Source organism: Aspergillus undulatus (assembly GCF_047715775.1).
Source record: "Aspergillus undulatus strain CBS 261.88 unplaced genomic scaffold BDV17scaffold_117, whole genome shotgun sequence".
In the NCBI taxonomy this organism is placed as follows: domain Eukaryota; kingdom Fungi; phylum Ascomycota; class Eurotiomycetes; order Eurotiales; family Aspergillaceae; genus Aspergillus; species Aspergillus undulatus.
This window is the reverse complement of record NW_027396721.1, coordinates 1-23991: the sequence shown is the minus strand read 5'-3', so window position 1 is coordinate 23991 and position 23991 is coordinate 1. Positions and strand designations below refer to the sequence as shown.

At 34.7% G+C, this 23991-nt stretch overlaps 3 protein-coding genes across 3 annotated transcripts; 1 reads left to right on the top strand and 2 right to left on the bottom strand.

Moving 5' to 3' along the window:
* Window positions 1-2337: 2337 nt before the first annotated feature.
* On the bottom strand, window positions 2338-6737 carry BDV17DRAFT_25571 (inositol polyphosphate kinase VIP1). The gene is made up of 2 exons (XM_073756964.1): window positions 4145-6737; window positions 2338-4083 (listed from the first exon to the last, which is right to left on the bottom strand). The coding sequence occupies exons 1-2, from the start codon at window positions 6534-6536 to the stop codon at window positions 2726-2728; spliced, it is 3750 nt and encodes a 1249-aa protein (XP_073609877.1). The 5' UTR covers window positions 6537-6737; the 3' UTR covers window positions 2338-2725.
* Window positions 6738-7442: 705 nt separating this feature from the next.
* On the bottom strand, window positions 7443-8320 carry BDV17DRAFT_25569 (U4/U6-U5 snRNP complex subunit LSM6). Its single transcript, XM_073756962.1, has 3 exons — window positions 8070-8320; window positions 7900-8013; window positions 7443-7833 (listed from the first exon to the last, which is right to left on the bottom strand). Exons 1-3 carry the CDS (start codon window positions 8173-8175, stop codon window positions 7811-7813), a joined length of 243 nt encoding a protein of 80 aa, XP_073609876.1. The 5' UTR covers window positions 8176-8320; the 3' UTR covers window positions 7443-7810.
* Window positions 8254-9890, top strand: BDV17DRAFT_25605 (ubiquitin-2 like Rad60 SUMO-like-domain-containing protein). The gene has a single exon (XM_073757009.1). It carries the CDS (start codon window positions 8595-8597, stop codon window positions 9807-9809), a length of 1215 nt encoding a protein of 404 aa, XP_073609875.1. The 5' UTR covers window positions 8254-8594; the 3' UTR covers window positions 9810-9890.
* The last annotated feature ends 14101 nt before the right edge of the window (window positions 9891-23991 follow it).

The window sequence follows — 23991 nt, the reverse complement described above, 5'->3', positions numbered from 1 at the left end:
AAGAGGTAATTAGTAATCTTATATATAGAGCTAAGTAGAAAAAAGTAATCAAGCTTAAGTTAAATAACCTAATTTAATTTAGAACCTGGAAATATATTTAAAGGCCTAAAAGCCAAGCTATAGTATTAATAAAATAGGTCTTTAATATTAAGCACGGATTTAATAGATAAATTAACTAATTTAAAGCAAGACTAGTTACCCGAGGCTTCTCCTAATATAAAAGATTAGATTATAAGAATATATTTACCCTAGTTGTCTAACTAGAAAGTCTTTAAATTCTATTTACTTTAGTAGTAACTTATAGTCTCAAAGCCCATCTACTTGATATAATAAATACCTATATTAGGTTAAAAATTAATGAATCTTTATAAAAATCCCAGAAGGAGTTAATCCTAAATCCTATAATTTAAATAATATTTATAAGATCCTATAATCTCTATATAGACTTTAATAATCTGCCTACCTTTAGAACTAGAAAATTAAGAAGTTTATTATATTAATTAAATTCTGATAAAGTACTATAGATCCTGGTATCTTTATTAATAACTATAGAATTATTATAGCTCTCTATATAGATAATATCTTGATCTTTAGCAAAAATATTAAAGATATTAAGTTTACTAAGGATTATCTAAAGAGCTTTTACTTAATAAAAGACCTAGGATTAGCCCAGAAGATATTAGGAATTTAGATTACCTAAATAAAAGACTTTATCTAACTTAACTAAAAGTTCTATATATATTTTATTTTAGAGGAATTTAAAATAAATAAATTAGTACTTTAAGATACTTTATTAAATCCTAGTATTAATCTAAATAATAAATTATCTAGGAAGCTACCTAGAGACCTGCATGCTAAGTTTAGAAAGATTATTAATTAACTTACTTATCTAGCTAGTAGAACTAGGCTGGATATCTAATTTCCTGTTAATTAATTAAACTAGTATCTTGTAGATCCTCGAGATATTTATCTTAGAGCTTTGAAATATCTCCTCCGCTATATTAAAGGTACTGTTATATATAGTATAACCTATAATATAAAGGGGAGTGAAGGGGCCCTAGTAGGCTATTTAGATTTATTATATAAGGATACTATAAAGTACTGTTTAAAAAGTACTTATATCTTCACGATGGCTGATAGACCAGTCAGTTAGTATAGCAGGAAATAACCAATTACTGCTATATCTATTACCAAAGTGGAATATATTATAGCTGCAGAGGTAGTAAAGCAAGTAATCTAGATTAGGTACTTCCCAGTAGCTATTTAAAAATAGCCTAAGGAACTAACAAGCCTAGGAATTAATAACCAAGGTACTTTAGTACTAGTATCTAATCTAGTTAATTACCTATACAGTAAATATATCCGTGTATAATACCATGTTATTTAGGACTTTATCAAGTATAGAGATACTAAGCTAATATATATTCTTACCTCGCGAATAGTTATAGATAGATTAACAAAGGTAATTAAACTAGAGGGCTTGAAGCAAGCAGTCTAATTACTATAGTTAGAAAGAGGATAAGGTTCTATAATATAATATCTAGATCTGTAGATTAATAAGATAAAGGTATTTAATACCCCTTTACTTGTTATATTTAATTTCCTGTTTTAGAGGCTTGTATAACTTTATTCTATTTATTTCAGGGTATTAGATAAAGGGGAGTAATATAGAAATAAAAAACTATATAATTTATAATAGCTTGGCTATATATTACTCTAACTCCTGAGAACTTAACCCCTTATTTTGTATATATTAATTAATTAATCACTAGCGAAGAATCAACGATTTATTGAAGAGAGCTTATCCCGGCCACGGTGCCTGGACAAGAGAAACCTTGGCATCCGCTCCTTAGTTGGCTACGTACGTGTAGCTGATACAACCTCGTTCTGCCCTTCCTTCCCCCGTGCATGCATATTTCATAACATTAGCTAGATATAAAGAACTTATTAACAAGTTCAAAGGATTATTATATTAAACCTTATCTTGACAAGGATATTGATCTTGTCTAACCCCCTATATTATTGCAGTTTGCCTAATAGATACTAATAACAGCTTATCTCTTATATTAGCTTCCTTATATTAGCTTCTGTTCTACTACCTTTACTTTATGGATTGCGAGTTCAAGAAAAACACAACAACTAATAATATGACTTGATGACAGTTTCGTCTAACATATACTAAATTTACTATTATTTATTAAGTAGTTCCTTGAATAATTATTCTCCTAGTAATAAAGCCTCTAAAGACAAGTTTAGTAAAGCTAAAGTTATTAAACAGGAAATACCTAAGACAGAAGCTAACTAAAGGCCTGAGTAAATAATATAGCTGACAACAAGTGAAACAGGTAAGCCGCCCAACAGTACTATATAGTAAGCAGGCTAGGGTCATGACATTAAGGTATAGATAAGACCTCCATGCTTTATTTCCTAGGAATATGACCTATTACTTTAAGCGGGTTCCAACAGTAGTATTATATTGTAGAACTACTATTTTGTTTACTCTATACCCTGAATTTCTAATGATATACATGAAATACAGCGACAACCATGACTATAGCTGGTGATGATGGTGTAGTTGCTCATCAGCATACACATACTGTTATTGCGACCTTGAGACAAGCTTGTCGCTCAGATTCACAGCGGTAAATGTCTTAGGAAGTTTAACACTGCAGATGCAAGTCCATTAATTGTACTGAAGCAATTGAGTTAAAAGACGGGGCTAAACTCACGTGTTAAACTTTGCCTTCAGAGTCTCTATCACCTCCTTCCAATCCTGGTGCGCAGTGAGACTCCGTCGTGGCGCACAGCCTATTGCATGCCTGGAATCCAGATGCACATCCAAGGGGTCAAAAGCATGACAACCAGGGCTGATGGAGATCCGAATAGAGTATGAACTGGTAGAAGACTCACTATCTTTGGCTTCATAAAGCTCAAAGCAAATCTGAGAGAGGTAATCCAATTCTGGTATAGCAGAGCGTGCTATTTTTGTCTGAATACCCCCCTCCAGAATGCAGTTTAACAGGGTGTAAATGTGAGATTCCTTTGTGAAGTAGAACACAGACTTTGCATCCGAAGAAGCCTGGACCTCTTCCAGGTCTCTCACTATCTCCTGTAGCAGTGGCAAGGAGGTCAACAAGCCAATCTCCAACTTCTCTGTGTCCGTAATGCCGTACTCCTGAGGTGTCACGTAATCGAAGAGAACCTTTGCTAACTTGTAAAGCTCCCTTAGCTTAGAAAGCCTCGAATCCAGCTTAGTCTTCGATGAATTAGAGCTCGGGTATAATTTAAAATAATGATCATAAGAGTCATCGAGTGCTCTTAGATGCGGTATGGACGACTCAAAAGCATGCATTCGTCTCCTAAAGCCGAGCCGATGGGCGAGGGTCTGATTCTCCGAGTGTTGCTCATCGACTCTTTGGTGACTTGCAACCCCTTCATGGCTGTTGACCTTGGGATCAGCACAGGTATCCCTGTGGGGAACTCTTCTCCGATTGACGTCTGAGACCTCCTCGTCGCTATCCTCAGCGTCTGGAGGGGTGAAGATCCATTCAAGAAATTGTCGATTATGCAGCGCATCAAACTTCATACTGTCGTAGAGCTCGGAAAGTTTGCTGGGGTCAACCTTTTCTGTATCACAGAACTCGGCGAAGAGCTTTTCCCACCTCTCTTTAAAAAGCATAGGATCTTCGCCCGTACACCAACGGCCCTGGATAGCAGCGAATGCTGGGTTTTCATGCAGTGACCCTGCAGTGCACGAGCCCGTTTGATTCGAATTTTCGGCACCATTCGGAGAGACCAGCACTGAGTTGTCCAGTGTCTGAAAATTGTGTCTCATGATATCCCGATGGAATTTCATCAATTCAACAACTGTAGCCAGGACCACCGAGGGTTCAGGGATATTTTCCTTCGGCCACGTGAACTGAGAAGGTGCAGACCCTTCCCGTAGAAGTAATTTGAGCTTCTTCTTAACCTTGTCCATTAAATCCTTCGCCGCATTAGAGTCATCAAGAAGGTCTTTTCTGACTTGGATGAAGTCCTCTGGAATCTCTTTCTGGTCGAGAAAAGAGCAGGCCCATATTTGAGCTTCGTCCTCAAGTTAGACATGAATAGTCAAGTCTGCGAAGGGCAAGTGTCAATGACTTACAGCTTGTGCTCACTCTCCGTTCCGAGCTAGTAAAGACTCGCACATTCTCTAGTGCCTCCTTGTTCATCAATTTCAGATCGTCACGCATGTTGAGGCCAAGATCCTGTGACTGGTAACGTGCGGCATGGGTTGGCTCCCCTCCCCACTTGATCACAAGTTGGAGTTTATCTAAGATAAGGTCGTTCTCAGCAGCAGAAAACCTTGAAAAAGTTGCGCCGGAAACTGAGTCGCTTCGCGTTTGCGGTCTCCCTGCGTTCTCACCCTCTTGGGGAGCGTCGTCGGGCGTGAATCTGGGCTTCTCCTCAACCGCCTTGTCAGCTGTTCCAAGAGTTGGTGCCGTCTGTCCCGAAGCCTCCTCTGGTTCTCGGTGCTTGAACATAGGTTTTATTTGCACTTTGGTCCCAGGCCAGCCGCCCTTTTTCTCCAATGAGGTACGAAGCAATCTTAACTTGTCTGTATCCTCTAGCCCTTGCTCCATCGCGACGTTGACAGCTTCGGATACGCTGCGAAGGGCGGATTCGCCCTTGATAACAACCTCTTCTTGATGTCCCTTTAGGAGATCGATGAATGGCTGACTATGGAAGGTGAATTTGAACTTCTGTTTTGGTGTTCGATCGGCGTGTCTTATGACGGCTACCATACCCTTCAATTTCCAAGAATGTTTGGATGCAGGAGGAGGAGGATTTCCCTCAATCGGACCATGGAGTATAGGGGAGGGTTGGTTCGTACCCTGCGGAGTGTTTTGACTTGTAGATGCACAATATTCCGGGTTCGAACCGACTAGACCATGGCTATAGTCCATACCGTCATGACTTGGGGCTGTGAGGCTTGGATGTAATGACTCCGAGGAGCCAAGTCCGGGAAATTTCTGCTGCTGTTGATTTCCATTGCTTTTTGACGAGCCCGGCGACTTCAGCAATGTTTTCAAAGCATGTCGATGTGATACCGAGTGCCTCCATGAATGGTGATTTTGATCAGAAGATGATGCTTCAGATGTATCCAGAATGCCCTCACGTCTACGCTTCTCAGTGATAAATGCATCTCTCAAAATACTGGCGCACCTGTCGTAATAATCGTTATTGTCCTTGACAAAACTCCAGCCGTTGACATCAATCACGTAGCTCCTCTCGTCAACGCGAAGCATATCGAAGCCGCAAATCCTCTGCCCAAACCCATAGGATATTTTGGACGCGATAGAAGCCTCTTCCCTGCTCAACTTGGTAATATACCTGAGCTCCTTCCCATGCGTGTTGCGGCGAACGAGGCCGTCGACAACAGGAGATTTCCGGGTTTCCGCATGGCAGAAGTCTGGGCCAACTGTATATGCCTTGACATCTTCCGCATTGTCGACCCTCAGAAATTGTTCGTATATATAACTTGAACCTTCATCTGTGACCGACCGAGGAGTTGTAAGCTTCGGGTCGTATTCGGAGCTTTTGTTTCCGACTTTTCGAAACAGTCGTCTGCCGCCACCTCCGTACTGCTGGTCATTGGGAAAGTAGATGTGTATATTATGATCTTCCCCGCTTACCGGTTTTTCGACGAAAGGCTTCCTGAGATGCTTGCCATCAACAATGAGGGAATCATTGTCTTCCGACATAGAGACGTTCCTCGTTATGGCGGCGCCCCCACCGGTACCGTCAGCTGAACCATCGAGTCTCACACCTGTGAGCTTATATACATGCTGCGCAAGGTCTGGAGACTCCAGAGTTGGCCCACCATCTCGGTTGACTTCAATTCTTCTCGGGGTCGGAACACTCATGTGGTCCAGGATGCGCAGACACAGTCGTCGGTCCCATAGGATCTTCTGCATAGGTAAATCATTGACGCAAAAAGGCTTTCTCAGCCTCGCGTAAGCGATGGCTTTGTCTAATGGAAAACCATCCGAGAAGAACGCTATGAGGAAGTCGCATATAGGCCAATTCTCCACAGCCTCGTCAAGGATCACCTTGTCGCCAAAGACAATGACCTCAAAATCGCCTTTAGATTGCAGACGAGTGAGGATATTCTGGCTGGGCTTGCTCCTGGCCTTCACATCCAGAGCACACACGCCGATTTTCCCCAGATATGCAGGTGGAAACTCCGCCTCGCTTGTTGAGCTTGCTGCGGTGCTCCCGCTTAATCTCCTCGGCGCCCGGCTTGACGATCGAGTAGACGAACGTGTGTTTCGGCCTTGCCCTTCGGAAACATTCTCAGGCCTGGTTACCTTCGATTGTGGGACCTGGACGGCATGGACATTGCCCTTCAACGAGCTAGATGCTGATGAGTGATAGAATAAACTGGTCGAATGTTTCTCTTCTTCAAGGGCGGAGTTGGATGCGGATGCAGTGGGCTTCGAAAACGCCTCTAATGCACCGGAGGCACCACCTGTATTGCTGCTCGTGTAATCCATTCATGAACCAAACACTTAGGTTGTTTAGAGAATGAATGATGAGAGTGTCCCAATTGCGAGGGATCAGACGTAATCGCGTATTTGGATCAATTGCGTTCAGACAGCTGACAGGATTGGAAATTCTCAATGGTGGCCGCTGCTAATAAGCTCTAATTGATGTTTCGAGTCAAGTGGAGGTGTTTGCGGTTTTTGTATCGAAAGCCGAGAGCAAGAATAGTAGACATTCGTTAGCGACGGGTAAAAGCGACCTGAATCTCCATGTCTTTTGATACCTTTGACAGAGTCCAGGGGCAGACTCGAGTTGTGGGTGACTAGCTGCAAATACCTGCGCTTAATGATACCAATGATCCTTGTTATTAGTCGTCATGGAAGATAAACAATACTATGAGCAGTAGCTGATGCGTCATTCAATTCTGCATGTATTATATTTCGAGGGTTGCAAATCCTGGTTCTTTGAGACGGTCATGGTAACTAAAGCGCCAATTGCCACAGCGGTTCCACTGGGTCGGTTCCCTGTATGCCAGTTGGAATTTTTTCCTACCAACAGCTCAATACTTCCTGAAATTGCTTGGGTAATATTCGAGAACAGGACACAGTGGGTTGCAGTAGCGAGGGGAGCACAGTAATATGTACAAAGAAGACAAGGTTCAGACAAGGGTGCAAGATGTGTAGGCATTATTTGGCACTTGTTTGGCACGTGGGGTTGAGAAGGTGGGAGCACTGGCGCGAACCCAGGTCACTATCAGATTCATGGAGTGAGCTGAACGATATGACCATACTCTGAAATAAAAAGATGATTCTTACCTTCTAGATGTCTCTATACCTACCTAAGGTAGGATAGGTTTTGACAGCAGAGCTACGGAGTACTGCTAGTTTTACGTAGTTTCTTCCGATAAATCGAACCTTCACTCTGCCATCACTGAACATTGGGAGTCGCTCTTACCATCAAAAGCACTGGGAGAGATTGCCAGATAACTAACATTAACGGCTTTCTTTTTTACATGACTGCCTTGTACGCAACACCTGATGTAAGTTCGAATTCAGCCCTAGAACACTCTTAATTCGTGCGTCATGATAGTCATACTCTTCAAACCCGTGGCCCACGATCATTCGACTCCTGACCCTCATTGTGTCAATATTCTCAACGGATGTCTCCTCGTAGATTATGCTAGAGACGCATGTTCGGCTGAAAAAGAGGGCAAGAGCTTGCCTAGTGGTGGCGCTGCTATCTGTGCTGGACCGTCTTTACCCTTGAGCCAACGGGTTTGCGCGTATCAGTTGGCGGCAATATACAGCACTAATGAGGTCATAAGAGTAGATTGTTAGAGTATGCTTGGATATACCAGTGTATGCGGGCATGTACCGTTATTCCCACGGATAAAGGCATCTCCGTATCTGCGTGTCAACTGCCCGCTGACATATTCCTGTGACTTCTCCAGAGCAATGTTCATATAACCATCTACTGACTGAAGTTCGCCTGTTCTGCAAGTCAGCAACCTCCGTGCTTCTGCTTGGATCAAGACCAGATAATACCTTCGTATACAACACCGGAATTTAGCTTGACCGTCACCGGAGCTCCAAGTATCTCGCCTAGAAAGGCGGACGGGTCCTTCCCTTCAGATGATGCACCATTCTCCATCCTTGATCAGCGCGTCGTTTCGTTCAATAATAAGCCGAGAGAGGCCAGGTTGTACTTTGATTGTTGCGGCGCTCAGAGATTAGCGGGTCCAGGAGCCGGACGAGGAGAATCCCAGCAAAGCGGGCACGTGTTGCATCACCGAGAAACAACAGTCGCAAAACATATACAGCTTCAGCGCAGTCGCAACACACACTGGTACTCGATTTGCGGCTCTGCGGACGATAACTCTCACACTTACAAAGTCAGAAACCATGTTTTGATTTAGGATCGGTTTGAATCTTCAAGTCCTGTCGGAGCCACCGAATTTCCTCCAGCCGCTTTCTCAAAAGTCTCTTAGCCCATAGCGCTGCCTTTTGTCCAGGACACACGCCGAAGAAATCACAAGTCTATCGAGCTACCAAAAACAATAAGACTCGGTTATGCCGTCGTATTTCAACAAGCCATCATGGGCAAGTCGAGGAAATGGAGATGAGGGTACCGATTTCTACCGCCGTGCCGGGCAAACATACAGAGATATTGTCGCTACAGATATAAATGCACGCCAGCGACGGGCGCACTCTCCTGAAAGCAACTCACGCAAACGGCAACGTCTTTCAAACCAGTCAGATGACAGGGATGCGCAAGGATCTAATGCCGAGCAAGAGGCAGAAAACGAAACAAATGCTCAACCGGAGGATTCGCCTGCTCTCAAGTATGTGCCTCACAAGAGTGATACCCACTTCGATTGCTCGACAAGGCTCCAAGTTTCACAGGCGTCAAAAAGATCCACCGTGGAAGCACACGAACTTATGACCTCAACACTTCAAGACTCACAGAAGAGGATACTGTCAGACCCGCAGGCGGCGCAAGCGGACATCACTTCCACATCATATCCTGAAAAGATAAGTTACGAAACAGCAGATAGCAGCGTGAAAGGCCTCCTGGAAGATACGAGGACACCAACTGATACAGGAACGCCCCGTACTGATCGAAACACTGCTTACGATAACACAGTTGTGCAAATCTTCATTACTTCAGAAATGGCAGACACAAAACCTCTAATTATCCATCGCAAAATGTCACAGCCTCTGAAAGATGTACGCCTTGCATGGTGCGAACGCCAAAATTTACCCAAAGAAGTCGCCTCCACTGTGTTCTTGACCTGGAAAGGCAAAAGGCTATTTGATGTCACTACATGTAGAAGTCTGAATATCGAAGCTCACAGTGCCTTTACCAGAGAGTTGTCGTTGTTTGACGACTGCATCGGTGATACCGATGGCCATCGAGTTCACATGGAAGCTGTTACTGAAGAAATGTTTGCGGCTGGGTATCAGTCCTCACCGAAGATGGCTGACTCTGACTCCAACTCCCCGACATTGGCCAAGTCTCAAGCAGTCGAACCGCAAGCTCAACATGAGATAACCCTCAAGTGCCCAGGGCTTGACGATTTCAAGATTCGCGTTTCCCCAACAACACGCGTCTTTCAGGTTCTCGATGCCTTGCGTAAGTCACGGCGCATCTCTTCCGAGTTGGATGTGTATCTTGCCTTTGACGGCGATCGCCTGGATCCTCATTCTTGCTTAGCAGATCATGAGATTGACGATGGGGATATGGTTGAGGTTATTATCAAAAAAGCGATGCGATTGGCGCCGTGACGATCTTCAGGACCTTCTCCGCCTTGCCAGCCATCTGTCTTCTACAAGCTGTATGTGGTACATAACAGTGAAGCATTGAGCATACCATTGACATATTTTTGAATAATTCTACTGTATCTTTTGGTCATCGACACCAGGCACGTTCAAGGTATCATTGATGACATGCTACCGGGCCATCCCACCATGGCAGATTTGGTTGGTAACTTGGAACTTGGTATGGCTCACGATGTGATGAGTTTATTCCAGGCTGCATTCTCTGCTCAATTGAGCACGCTAATCAAACTCAATGCTGTCATTAATAAAATAACAGGCTTCATGAGTAGCCTGAGAAGACGTAGCATACTAAGTACTTGGACTTTGTACTGTGTGGCTGATACTTCGTTAGTACCACAACTAGCAATAGCGCGGAGTGAGACGGACGTCCTCTGGGTATCTATGGAGTAGATAAGTGTCGACCTTTGGTGACCGCTAAGAATCCGCTTCAACGCCGAACTTATTATTAGTCAGTGTCCGCTCGGTCTTCTACTTCCTATTTTAGTTAGTGAGCTTACCCCTATTTCTTCTGTATATAGTATAGCTTTGCTGCTAGATTTAATAAATCAGACCTTTATATTTAAGTAGTAAGATACTAAGGATTATATACGCCATGGTCTCTGATAGTTATAAGCCCGCTATGCACCTAGAATTGCTTCTTCTGGTTTTTGAAGCTATTCAGACCTACTTCCTCTAAGGATACTATACCACGAGTAAAAAATTGATTAAACCTACCCTAGTTACCCCTGAACCAAAGAATTAACCCGGATATTAACCCCGAGGTAGTTCTTGTATAATAATATAGATGCTAGTGTAGTAATAAAGGTCTTAATTTATCTTGAATTCAAGAATAATTAGCACGCATGTTATAATTAAATAAAGGTTCTAGTAATAGCTAGGCAAGTATAGAAATATATTAACCCTGAGGTCTTAAAGGAGGATCGCCTGAAGTAACTAGATAAATTAGAAATCCCTAATATTAATAATAAGGATAAAGAATATTCGTGGAAGGACTAGATATAGTTATATACTATATAAAAGGCTTAGTTTAATAAGGTCTCTCGTGGGCTTGCTGCTGTGCATAAAGGTTATTCGAGGATTAATAAGCAAGGTATATAACGTAAATCACCGGCCATCCGACCGCCACCAGTCATCCGACCGCTCATCCGCGATCCGCTACGCCTCTATAACTTGAAGCTATTCGCAACCACCAAAAAAAGCAATATTTCTAATTATTTTGCTGCTTATATCGCGTAGGATATAATATTCTAATATAGCCTATAATATAATAGCTAGAATACCTTGGTAGAGCATGTCTTGGCGCACCAGAAGTTAATAGTACAGAAGTCGCAGAAAGGCCCCTGTCTATATTTAATTTAGTATTCCTTGCTACTATAAGGTCTGAACCTCCTGTATAGTAAGGCCTGGTATAGGAATTATTTATTACTTAGAATATACCTTTTTCTGCTTTTCTTTCTTATTTGCAGCGCGGAGATCATGGTTTTCAGCAGCTAGCTGTGTAGGATTATATAGAGTAACCTGACAGCCCTTTATAAGCTATTATAGTATTTTTTTTTGAAAGTATTAAAGGACTTTAAGAGCCTCTTTTCAAAAGCTTTTTGACAAAAGATACCTGCCGCTGTAGTTAACAGACTATATATAGTATTACAAGTATAGAAGAACTAGTAAGCTACTAGCTATAGTTAGGGGGGGGGAATTAATATCCTTAGTATAATATTAAGCTTTCCAAGTACTCTATCAGGGTCAAAAGGCTATATACTAGCTATAGTAAAGCTACTTTTAATATTCTAAGGTTTAAAGACCTCCCGGTGAGCTATAGGATATATAGATAAGAATTTAAGTTTATTAATATAACTATATCTAAGGTATATCTTCTTCTTAATAAGACTACTATATGCGTGCTTTGACAGACTAAAATAGCCTATACCTAGAGGCTATAGAAAATAAGAAGAGTAAGCAGGCATGCAGATAGGAATAACTTTATTTTTCTTGCAAATCTTATTAAATCAAGGAGTAAGGTAGCTTCTATAACTATTTAAAATAAGTAATTAATATTAGCTAACCTTTCTTGTATCTATAGCAGGAATAAATACGTTTTGAAGCTAGTAGAGGCCTATCTTATCATATATTTATCTATTAGGACTTAATTTAATTTACTAGTTAATTACCTACTCGCGCTAGCCTGGTTAAATAAGATAAGGTTTTCCAGGTATATTTACCCTTGTTACTACTTTTGTAGTAGTAATTAGGCCTATTACAAAACTAGTTTTATTAAAGTTAAAGATATCCTTGTCAAGTATCCTATACTAAAGCTATATCTCTTGTAGAGTTATAAACTACTCTTGTATAGCCTTTAGATCCTTGTATTTAGCTTGCTTGTAGTTATATCTTGCAAAGTAACTCTTGATCTCGGGGCGTTGTTTAATAAACTTGGTAACCTAGTTTAGGGCTGACAGGGTTATACCTAGAGGGGTGTCATACGCCTATCGATCTTTCTTCTTGTTCAACAGGCTGAGTCATGTTTTAGTCAGCCACATCGGTTCTTCTAGCCGTCACGGCTTCGAGCTAGCTTTCATTAACAACTACTTCATGATATATTAGTAAACTGCTTCCTAAAGTGGTAGCATGTCTAGAATTATTCAGGACTGCCTTTGTTTTGATTCAGTATCTATTTCCTATTATAATTATTAATAATTCTGGGTTTCCGACATCAAATCCTTGCTTCAAGGTCTATCTCCAGGCGAGATTGTAGATATATTAGGTCCCTCTAACTATCTACTATATAGCTTTGCTGAACTAGGCCTCCACGATAGCAAGTACCTTTACTTTACTATAGCCAAGTTCCTGCTAAAGCAAGCTAATTAACTAATTTATTAACCTTGCCCTGCTCTTCCCCTTTATCTCTATCTCTCCGAGCTATTCTATAATCATATTCCTTGAACTACCTACAAGAAGTCATGTTATATACTCTAAACAAGCAGACTAGTACCTCCTTTGGCTAGGTTCTAGTATTTATTCTTTAGTAGCTTTATTATTAATTACTGATATCTAATTAATTATCTCTATATTTAGGCGAGTTAACTTATTAGTTACAAGTATACTACTATTAATAGCCTTTACAGTAGTTTGCTAGCAAATTTACAGGGTAAATAATCTATCTATTCTCTTACCTAGCCTCTACTCTTTCTCTACCTACTTCTACTAAGAATACTACTTTTCCTGTAGACTGGGCTCTCAGTTAACCTGCTATTTATTAAGCTATTTGGGAATTCTATTAGCTAGTAAAGGCCTTAAAATCAATAATTCTAATAGCCTTTTTAACTAAATCGCGGTTAATCTACTACCTGAAGCTAATAATACTAATCCTATAAACCCTCTTGGATCCTCTAGTTCCTATTACTCGAGATCTTCCTCTATCATATCTGTTACTTTAGATCAAGCGGGTTAAAATAAAGTAATATTATTAAATATATTATATATTAATTATCCTGCTTTAGAAGGCATGTCCGGTGAACCAGCCCCTATTTCTAGCAAGTATTTATTAACCCTTTCTTGTTTATCATCGCCTGATCCTATCTCTAATCTACTAACTATTCAAGTTATAAACTGCTTTACAGATAGCTAATATAGCTAATTACCTTGTTATCCTTGAAAGTGGTTAAATACCTCGGTCCTGTTCTATTTTATCAGCTGCCTTGATTCACTATCATTCTATTTTGTATAATAGCTTTAATCCTTACTGCCAAACCACAAACATCAAGCTACCTATATTATAGTCAGCGTGTTATATAATATCTGGTAGCCTTGGTAGCTTCTAGTCAGGCAGCCCTGCTTTTAGTAGCCCTTAGATAGCCTAAATAACTAACTAGATACTAGTTTTTAACTTCTGTTAAACCTGAATACTAAACCTGAACCTACCCTTGCTAATATTATAAGAATACTCTAATAAACCTATTACACGCCGTAGGCGGTTCATTGATTCTGAAGAGGAAGTTGTTGATTCAACTAAGAAGTCGCCCGTCGAACAAGTAGAAGTCCGGGCTGTATAACTAAGATATAACTAATATATCTCTTCAGAGGCCTGCGTACTATAAGTACTGTAAAATAAAAGAAAAGATATTATCCTTGATAAAAAATAGTTTAAAGCATGAAAGTAATAGGAAGGATAGCTTCATCAAGCCTTATCTATAGTAATAATAAAAAGGAACTAGCCTATCCTTCCTTATCTATACTAGTATTATTTTTTCCTTCCTTGAATACCTTGATAGCTTTATCTACTTAAATATCTTTAATATAGACCTATTTATCTTTGTTTTCTGGATATTTATACTAGTAAACTAGATATTCAAGAACTTGCTTTCTAGTTTAACTAATATACCTCTAGTATTTACTAATAATTTGATTAACTTCCTAAACCTCACTAGACTTATTAATAATCAGAGGCAGTTTAACTAGCTAATAGCTAAAGAGGTTATTAAACCAAGCAGGGGAAGTTTTATCCTTAATATTTTTATTAATAAGAGCAGGCTTAAGCTAAATAATAGAAAATATAGGATATATTTTTTATTTAGCTAGTAATTTACTAAGCTAATAAGCTAATTGTCCTATATATTTGATTACTAGAAAAGGGCTAGCAAACTAACAAGTAAACTTGTATAAAAATTAAGCTTGCGGTAATAAATAGCCTTAGTATAACTAAATATAAGCTTGATTACTAACTTATAACTTAAATAGCTTATAATTCTGATTATATACCTGCTTTATTTATATAGTAGTATATTTTAAAGCTTCTTTAGTATCTAGCTAAGTAGTAAAGTCCTGTTTAAATATATATTTCGAGAGATTCTATAGCTATCAAAGCTTAATACTAAATAGTAGCTTGTATAGGGTTTCTTTTATAGATTAATTAATTAATAAATTCAGGATACTAATAATTATAGGCAAGTATTTTTTCTAATAATTACTGAATTCTAGTATATAAATATATTAAAATATTATTTTAATAACCTGAATAAAATACTCAGATTAACTATCTAATTAAGGATAATATATAGTAGTATACTACTAGTTAACTTAGAGGGCCTTTCGGAATATACCTTTCTAGAAATTAAAGGTAAAATAAGGGTCTTAATTATTAATAAAACCTCGCGGGAGATCCTAATTATATTTTTTTATATATTCTATTATAGTAAATCCCTATTCTATTATAGTCAAGGTAGACTTGCCTGGAACTAAACTAATATATTTTAAAAATTTATTAATAAGTATTAAGAGTATATTATAGCTATTATTATCTAGTAAATAAATTATAAAGTCTATAGTAATAATATTAAATAGGACTATAGCAGGGATAATTAGCTATAATAAGTTAAATAGCTTATAACAGGGATAAGTATTACCTTTATAAGTAGGGTAAAATTTAATATATTTCTGAAGTTATTAATAACCTTAGTATATAGCAAGACCCTTTAATTAATTTATATATTTATTAAATCCCTGATAGCTATACTAGTCATGTACTAGGTAGAATACTTTCTTGTTTAACCCGCGGGGTATATAAAGCTAAGGTTTACTAACTATAACTAGCCTGCTAGTTTCAGGATTATTTACAAGGTCTTGTCTTAGTAAATAAAGCAAGCTATTATTAATCTAGTAAGGTAAATCTACAGAATCTTGTTTTATTATCTTGATAATAAACTTAGCCCGGGGATCCTTAGTATAGGCTTTATAAATCTAGTTCTTAAACTTATTAGAATACTAAATTCTAATAACAGGAGTTTTATTAAACCTAGCAGGAGTATTTTAAAAGCTATTAAAATTTATTAATACTAGGAAAGCTTATAATAGGTTACCTATATTAAAATTAATATTATTTAAAGAAGGTTTACTATTAGTTCATGGTAAATAGGATAGTATATTAACTATAATATTTATATAACCAGGCTTGTAATAAACCTATAGATTAAATTATAATATATACTAGGAAGCCTGAATTAACTAGAGATTTAAGTATTCTAGTACTACTATATTTAATAATATCTGTTTTGCGATACTAATAGTAGAGGAATAGTTAATATAAATAATTAAAGTAATAGTTATAATCTCTAGTAGATACCTAATCTTTTAAAATATCTATATTAAATATAATATTTCTAGCTCTGTTGGCTAATAGCAAGTTTTAGCTAAAGTTAGAGATTAAGATAGGAAAAGAATTAATTTAACTTGAATTCTAAGAGGTAGAACTAAAGGATTCTCATAAATTTATCTTTTAATAATATAATAAATAATTATACCGTGAGCCTTTCTAGATATATTAAGATTAATATAGAACTATCTTATAGGATTAAAATATATTAAGAATTTTAGATTACTAAATTCTTTTTATATATTATTAAATATAACAAGCTCTATTAAAATAGGGTTAATAAGCTTAGCTAATTTTAAATATTTAGCTCTAACCTAGCTACTTTTTACTAGTACCTTATAAAGTAGTATTACTTTCTATTACTACAAGGGATCTATTTGCTTGGTAAACTATATAATATAATAGTAAAAATACTTAATAAGATCAAGGTAATACTCTAAATCCTTTGAAGTCTCAGGGAACTTCAGGGTATAGATAATAGCTAGTTTTTTTTTAAAGGTATTAAGTCCTAGTATATTAATATATTAACCTAATAGCTATATTAATAGAAAGCTAATAAATATTTTTTATAGTTCAAGCTTTATATTCAAGCTCTCGAGCTTGTCAAAAACTAAATTCAGATATTTAATATATTTATCTAATATAAGTAATACTATAATAATATTATTAATATATACTTAGTAGAACTCCCTGAATTTAGCTAGGTATAGATCTATTTATCTCTAGATATATAGGATAGAATTAATAAAACCTATTATAATAATATTAAATATCTCCTGGCTATAATAAATTATTATAGCTAATTAATTCTAATACTCTCTTTAAACAGGCTACTAATAGAAGAATTTATATATATCTATTATAGTAATATAGTAATATCCTTAAACTAATATAATAATCTTTTCTTATTAGAGAATAGGATATAGATCCAGCTCTACTTCCTTATTTATAATATAAAGGTTAATTATAATATATCTTTTTAGTTTACCTGAAATAGTCCTTTATATTATAAAAATAAGGTATACCAAGAGGGTATACCTGCAAGCTTTTAATAGCTTGCTTGAGGTAATTAATAGGTTAAAAGTCTTATTAATAAATTTATAATCTTGCTAGCTTAGTTAATAAATACAGGGAGTTAGTAGATAGTTCTCTTAACCTTTTTTTAGTAGAATCTATATCTACTATTCTTCAGGAATATTAATAATATATTTAATAATTAACCCTTAAATATTATAATATTATTTAATAACCTGGTATAGCTATTTAATAATAATATTACTAGCTTCTCTATATATAGTAATATTATTTAATAGGATAGTAGTTTAATCAAGATCTCTTAGATTTAATAATTTAGGTAGAACCTCTTTAATAAGTTTTTTACTTTTATTAATACTTACTTACTATACTTGAATTATTGCTTGTTTAATATACTAGTAATAACCAAGAGGCTACTAGTTAAATTCAGGTCTAGGGCAGGTAAGTTAATCTAATAATAATATATCTTATTATACTCGAGCTAGTTCCACGGCTTCAGGCTTGACCCTAAAAATTAATATATATTTAGAATTAGTAATTATACTAATACTAACTCTGCAAGTAACTATAATTAGTTCTAAGGATTTATTAATTACTTTAATAAATAAGAAGTTTATTTTAACTAGATAGCTATATATAACTAGACCTTTAGACCAAGCTCTAGGTATAAATAGAAGGTTTTTATCTAATAGGAATTTAGTTTTTATAATAACTAGGATTTATCCTCAAGAATAAGGGGGTATTATAGTCTATTTAGCTAAATAAATAGGTCTATTGATAATTTAATAGGACTTTGCTTAGCAAAAAATAGGGAAAGTTAAATTCTTGCAGGATCTAATAGAAATAATACTTTTATTAAAATTAAATTTAAAGCCTTCTTGTATAAATACTTTAGTTCTGACTAGCAAGTTTAGCTTTATATTATTAACTAGGTAAGTATTTAGTTAAATCTTTATAAATAATAAACTATGCCTATTATTCTTATTAAATAAGGCTAGAAAATAAAAATTAAAGTAGGTAATCTAATCTATCTAGTAAGATAATTTTATACCTTTAACTAAAATAAGTTATTTAATATATTTAACCCTGATTCCTGGGATAGCTTTCAGGAAAGCTATATTATTAATAGTTAATAAATATCCTATATTAAGGTATATATTAGTATATATCTTGATAATATTAATATCTGCTTTAGTAATAGTACTTCTCTAAATTTATAGTAGAGAATAATCCTCAGTTTAGCTAGATTTAATAATATAATCTACTTATATAATAAAAGTAATAATCTCTACCTTGCCTAAGTTAATAGAAGGTATAACTAGTAGTTAATTAGTATTATTTTTTGATCTAGAATAGCTAGGTAAATACTTGTATAATATATTTTAAAAAAGGAATCTAGAGTTACAAAGTTTACAGGTAATAATAATAGGTATAGGTTTAATTTAAATAGATTAGGCCTTAATAGCAAAGCTATATTTATTATTAAATAACTTGTTTTTATCTTTAGCTATAAAAGCTTGCTCATGTTTAACTAGTTTAACTATTATAAGTAGTATTAGTACGGGAGCCTGAATATAGTAAGTAAGAACTAGAAAACCTATCAGGGAAATCAGGGTAAATATATAGTATATAGCCAGGGTATATTTATTACTAGGAAGTAATAGAGTATCCTAATCCTGCTTTTATTTATTAATTAATACTTTAGTAATATAAGCACGGGGCCTATTCTAAGGTTATTAATTATTATAATAATTACTCTAGTAGCTACTATAGTTCTTAGTCTTATTAATTAATTTATTTATTACCCTATTAGAACTCTAGTTACTATTCCTGTAATATAACTATTAATTTAAATTCAAGTAGTTTAACAGGGTATTTAACTAGAATCATATATTTAGGGAATAGAATAAATTTAATTAATAAAATTAATAGGCTTATTACGGGGGTACTTGATAATACCTGAGGTAATTATTTTACTTATAGACAGGCTAAATATAAAGCAAGCTAAACTAATAGTTAGTAGAAGAACCTGATTAGTAATTATTTTTAGGATTAGAATTTTTAGAATTAAAACTAGATTTTATAGCTTTTTTATTATTATATTTAGTAGAGATATTCTACTAGATATATTAGTATTATTTTAATTTTTTAATAAAGGAAGCTATTATTATTCCTTTGTCTAGTATAGGAATATTATACTAAAGATTTAGATCTAGTTAATTAAAGATTATTATTATCTAATTAAAAGGCTAATTAATATTAGCTATATAGTAGTAGTAAATAATTTCCTGTATAAAGCTTTATAGGGTTTTTCTAGTTTTAATATTTTTATAGTTATAGAATAGAGTGCTTAGTTTCCAAAGGGCTACTTGTATATTTAGCTTAAAATACTTAGTCAGGAATTAGAGCTAATTATTCTTATTAAACTATTATAGAGGGCTATTTTCTATAATTTATTAAATTAAGTAGTAAACTAATCAGGGGCTAATCTACAAAGACAGGCTTGAATATTTAATTTAACTATTACTTTGTTTTTTGCTATAATAATATCACGCATGTAGTTTATAAATATATTAATATTTTTATAATAGATTGTATTTCTTATTTACTTTACCGTGATATTATTAGCTATATCTAGCCAGAAATATCCTATTTCTTTGGTTTTCTAGCTACTACTAAAACTATTTTAACCTTGGTATCCGCAGTTATAGTTATAGAAATTTAGATTACTAAATAGAGGTCCGGGGGGTCCAGGAGGACCAGGTAAGCTAGGAAGGCTATTAGGAAAGTTACTATTACTAGGAAATTTATAACTAGGTAAACCAAGTAAGCTACCAGGAGGACTAGGGAAGTAAGATTAATTATAATATAGCTAGTAAAATATTTAACCTTAAGGTAGATTTACTAGGGCTTGATCCTGTAGAAGCTAATTTAATAAAACAGGGGTATTTTAAATAGAAAGAGTTATAGTTTATATATATTAACCTAGATTAGGGTTTTGTCCTAGGACTTGTTATTATTTAATTTTAGCTAATTAATTATTTATTACCTCTTGGCCTTACTATAAGGCCTCGAGTATAATATAGTTTTATTCAAGAAGCTAAAGGATTTATACTAAATTAATATTTTAGGATTTTTAATATTAATTAATAATAGTTATACCTGAATTACTAGGGCTAGTAAAAATAGGTAAAACTATTTTATCTAGTAAATAACTTTAAAGCTATAAGAACAAGAAGTTCTAACCTTATTAAACTAGATAGTAAGACTATTCCTTGAAATACCAAGAGCAAGGCTAAATTAATTAAGGTTTATTAATCAGGATTTATTAATTTTAGTTATAGGTTTAATAACTAAGTATTTAACTTATTTAATAAGTTTAACCCTATTAATAGGGTCTGCTTGTCAAGGGAAAGCTCCTGGAACAAGGGGAATTTAAATAATATTAAAAAATTATTAATAATATTACAGGTTAGATTTATCTAGCCCTCTAGATATACTATAAAGTTAAGTTTTCTATATTATAAAGGGACTATCAAGTAGATCTTTAGAACTAGGATCAGGTATAGAAATATAATTAAGTTATTTTATAAAACCTAAAACTTTAATATTACTAGCTTTAATAACTATCTCAGGTTTAATATTATTATCTATAGTATCTTTTTTTATTAATTATTTACCCTTCAAGCTAGTAAATAAAATAGATACTGAATAAAAGACTTACTTAAGTAGTCTAGCTAGATCTACTTATTTAGCTTGAGGATTCAGATATTAATTAATATATTAAATAAAATCAGGAAGGTTCTCAAGGTTTAGCTAATTAGCTAGTTAAAGGAACTCCTTAATATCTTGATAGCAGGATAACTAGCTAATTTCCTAATTAGTAGGGTAAGTATAATACTTAACTAATTTAGGTAGAGATTATATAGCTTGTAGATAGTTAATTAGGTAGATAGTTTAATTATTAAACTTGTTACTCTTATTAGATAGAAGAATTAACTAATATACTGCTAGCTAATAGGCTAATTTAGCTATATATTTACTAGGTCTGATAAGTATTAATTTATTATATATAAATAACAAGAATAAGGTTTAATAAATATAGGTAGTAGTAATTAACTAAAGGAAAGAGCAGGGCTATCAGTAGAGGTAAGCAAAGTATAATAGAATAGAATAACCTGTTCTAGCAGGGTTAGTTAATTAAATAGAGGACCTGTAAGAATAGCAAGCTAGTAATCAAAGGGGCTAGATTAATAATTTATAGGTATATTATAATAGCTAGGAACTATAGTTTCTGACAGGGCAAGCTTGCAGGAATAATAAAATTAAAATAGAAGCTATTTCTGTTTCTAGTAATATCTGGATAAGACCAAGGACATGCTACTACTTATTACATGCTGTAGGCGGTTTATTGATTCTGAAGAGGAAGTTATTGATTTAACTAAGAAGTCGCCCGTCGAACAAGTAGAAGTCCGGGCCGTATGACTAAGATATGACTAATACATCTCTTCAGAGGCCTGCGTACCACAAAACCAATATCTGAATAAAGTAGCTTGAGGTATACTTCTAAGCTTAGAATACTATAAGCTAGCCTGCTTTATTAAACCCTCTAGTAGCTTAATTACAAGGCTCTAGTTAACTGAATATACCTGTATTTATTTATATTCCGCCGGCCAATACCAATGCTTAATAGACTAGTAATTAGAAAACTAATAAAATTGGTTTTTCTAGCCTAATATACCTGATAATGTTACGGTTAAGCAGTAATATAGTTTAATATACTATAAAAACATGAATATATTTATTAACAGAATTAAAGATATTATTACCTATAAAGGAGAGCCTATAGTAAAAGTAAATATACAAGCATGCCTTTATAGAGCTATATTATATTAGTTTACTTCCTAGTTAATAGAACTTGAAAAAATAGCTCTTTAAACTACTACTATAGAACAAGGCTAGCTTATATACCTATTAAAGAAATTTAAGGCTAACCCTCAGGTTACTTTATAAAAATTATATACTTTTAGTTTTACTCTAATATTAAGAATAGTAAAATACCTTAGTTATTCTGTAAGGACATTATTTATTATTGCTAAACCGCAGGTATTATTAACCTATATAACTAGATTTTAATAATTTAGAATTACCTGGATCCCTGTAAGGGGGCAATATGTTTGTGTTAGACTATACCGCGCCGTATGTACATGAAGGGTTCGTTGAAGGAGGAAAAGATAGATAGTCGTGTGTGGAAAAGGTAGGAGGTAAGCGAGGGTGGGTCTTCGTACGAGGTCACATGATGACCGAGTAACAACAACTGAAGAGGTGCCTCGTACGAGGAACCCATAACATTAGTATATATATTAATATAGAAGAAATAATTAATTATATCGCTATTTAAATAAAATTAAGCTATAATACTAAATATTATTTTATTAAATTTAATAAAGGTCAGAACATGTACCTATAGCTTTATAAAGGTTATTAATTATTAATATTAAATATCCCTATCAAGTTTATGAAATAGTATACTAGCCTATTTAAAATTATTAAGCAAGTTAGCTATTTAGCCTATTATCTATTAGGCTTGCTATTAAATTAAAAAATCTACCTAGTTATATTAGTTAATTAGCTTAAACCTGTGCCTGCTAATAAAGACCCTTATAGATATAATTATCCTAAACCTCCTGCTATTATTAATAAGGTATTCCCTAATAATAATTATTAGGAAGTTAAATAACTACTAAGATATTATATTTAGTTAATTAGTTAATCTTGTACTCCTTTCGTGGAATATCTTGTTAGATAGTAAGGGTATTTAGCTAATAATAACAAGTAGGTTTATGCCATTAACTCAGGCTTTAAAGACCTTGTTAAAGCCTATAATAAAGTATACTGGGATCAAGTTATTAAATAAAACAAGAAACACGGGCTTCCTTTACTACTCTATAAAATATAATTATAGTTAACTTATAGCTTACTCTTTATCTTGTTATTGCTGTTGTACTATTTCGAGATTAATAATTATATTTATTTTACTATATAAGGACGTGGGAGTTCTTCTGTTAACCCTATTATTATATACCTATTGATCTTTCTTCTTGTTCAACAGGCTAAGTCATGTTTTAGTCAGCCATATCGGTTCTTCTAGCCGTCACGGCTTCGAGCTAGCTTTCATCAACAACTACTTCATGACACATCAGTGAACTGCTTCCTACAAGGGGTTATTAGTATAGAGGATTATATTAGCTATTTCTTGCACGCGTAAAGGCCGAGGGGGAATTCCATGTATATCTCTAGATAGAATCTACTTTAGTAAAGCCCCCTCTTAAGTTTTAGATAGCCAGAGGTTATAGTTATAGTATTCTACTTTAAATTTATAGCTATTAACATGGTCGCGAAGTATTCCATATAAAATATTAAATATAGTTACTGCAGGATAAATACCGCGAATTTTATTTTTTTTAAAGCTTGAATTACAGGTTAGATCCGGCCCTCTTGCTCAATTAAATCTTGACGAGACTTTCTGCGATTTGGTGGCATGGTGGTGAGCTGAAGAGCGACGTGTAGAACAACGCGTGGACTTTGGAGGGGCGGTCGGATGACCGGTGATTTACGTTATCTACTACCTATACAGAAAGATATTAGTATACAAGAACTTGAAGACTTTGAAACAGAAATTTATACTTACTATAGAGTAGATAGAGCAAAGGATCCTATCCTAGTAGAAAGTACTTTTAAATAAACTGATAAAGGAGCAGAATATTAAGGACTAGCTATAGTATTATAAAGTAATATATTATAAAAGCTTAAATATAGATCTTCTAGATATATAATATTAATAATCTATATATGTCGGAAGGTGGACTTGATATAATAAGAATAGATATATATATCTGAATTAACTATTCCTTAATAGGAATAGTGTCGTAGCATCAGATATATATA

Excerpts from the sequence above, each read along its gene's own strand:
- BDV17DRAFT_25605 (XM_073757009.1), top strand. The coding sequence starts at position 8,595 with ATGCCGTCGTATTTCAACAAGCCATCATGGGCAAGTCGAGGAAATGGA.
- BDV17DRAFT_25571 (XM_073756964.1), bottom strand. The coding sequence starts at position 6,536 with ATGGATTACACGAGCAGCAATACAGGTGGTGCCTCCGGTGCATTAGAG. Across the intron at positions 4,084-4,144 it reads ACGGAGAGTGAGCACAAGCT|CTCAAATATGGGCCTGCTCT; the intron begins GTAAGTCATTGA and ends TTGAGGACGAAG.
- BDV17DRAFT_25569 (XM_073756962.1), bottom strand. The coding sequence starts at position 8,175 with ATGGAGAATGGTGCATCATCTGAAGGGAAGGACCCGTCCGCCTTTCTA. Across the intron at positions 8,014-8,069 it reads TTCCGGTGTTGTATACGAAG|GCGAACTTCAGTCAGTAGAT; the intron begins GTATTATCTGGT and ends CTTGCAGAACAG. Across the intron at positions 7,834-7,899 it reads CTTTATCCGTGGGAATAACG|TGCTGTATATTGCCGCCAAC; the intron begins GTACATGCCCGC and ends TGACCTCATTAG.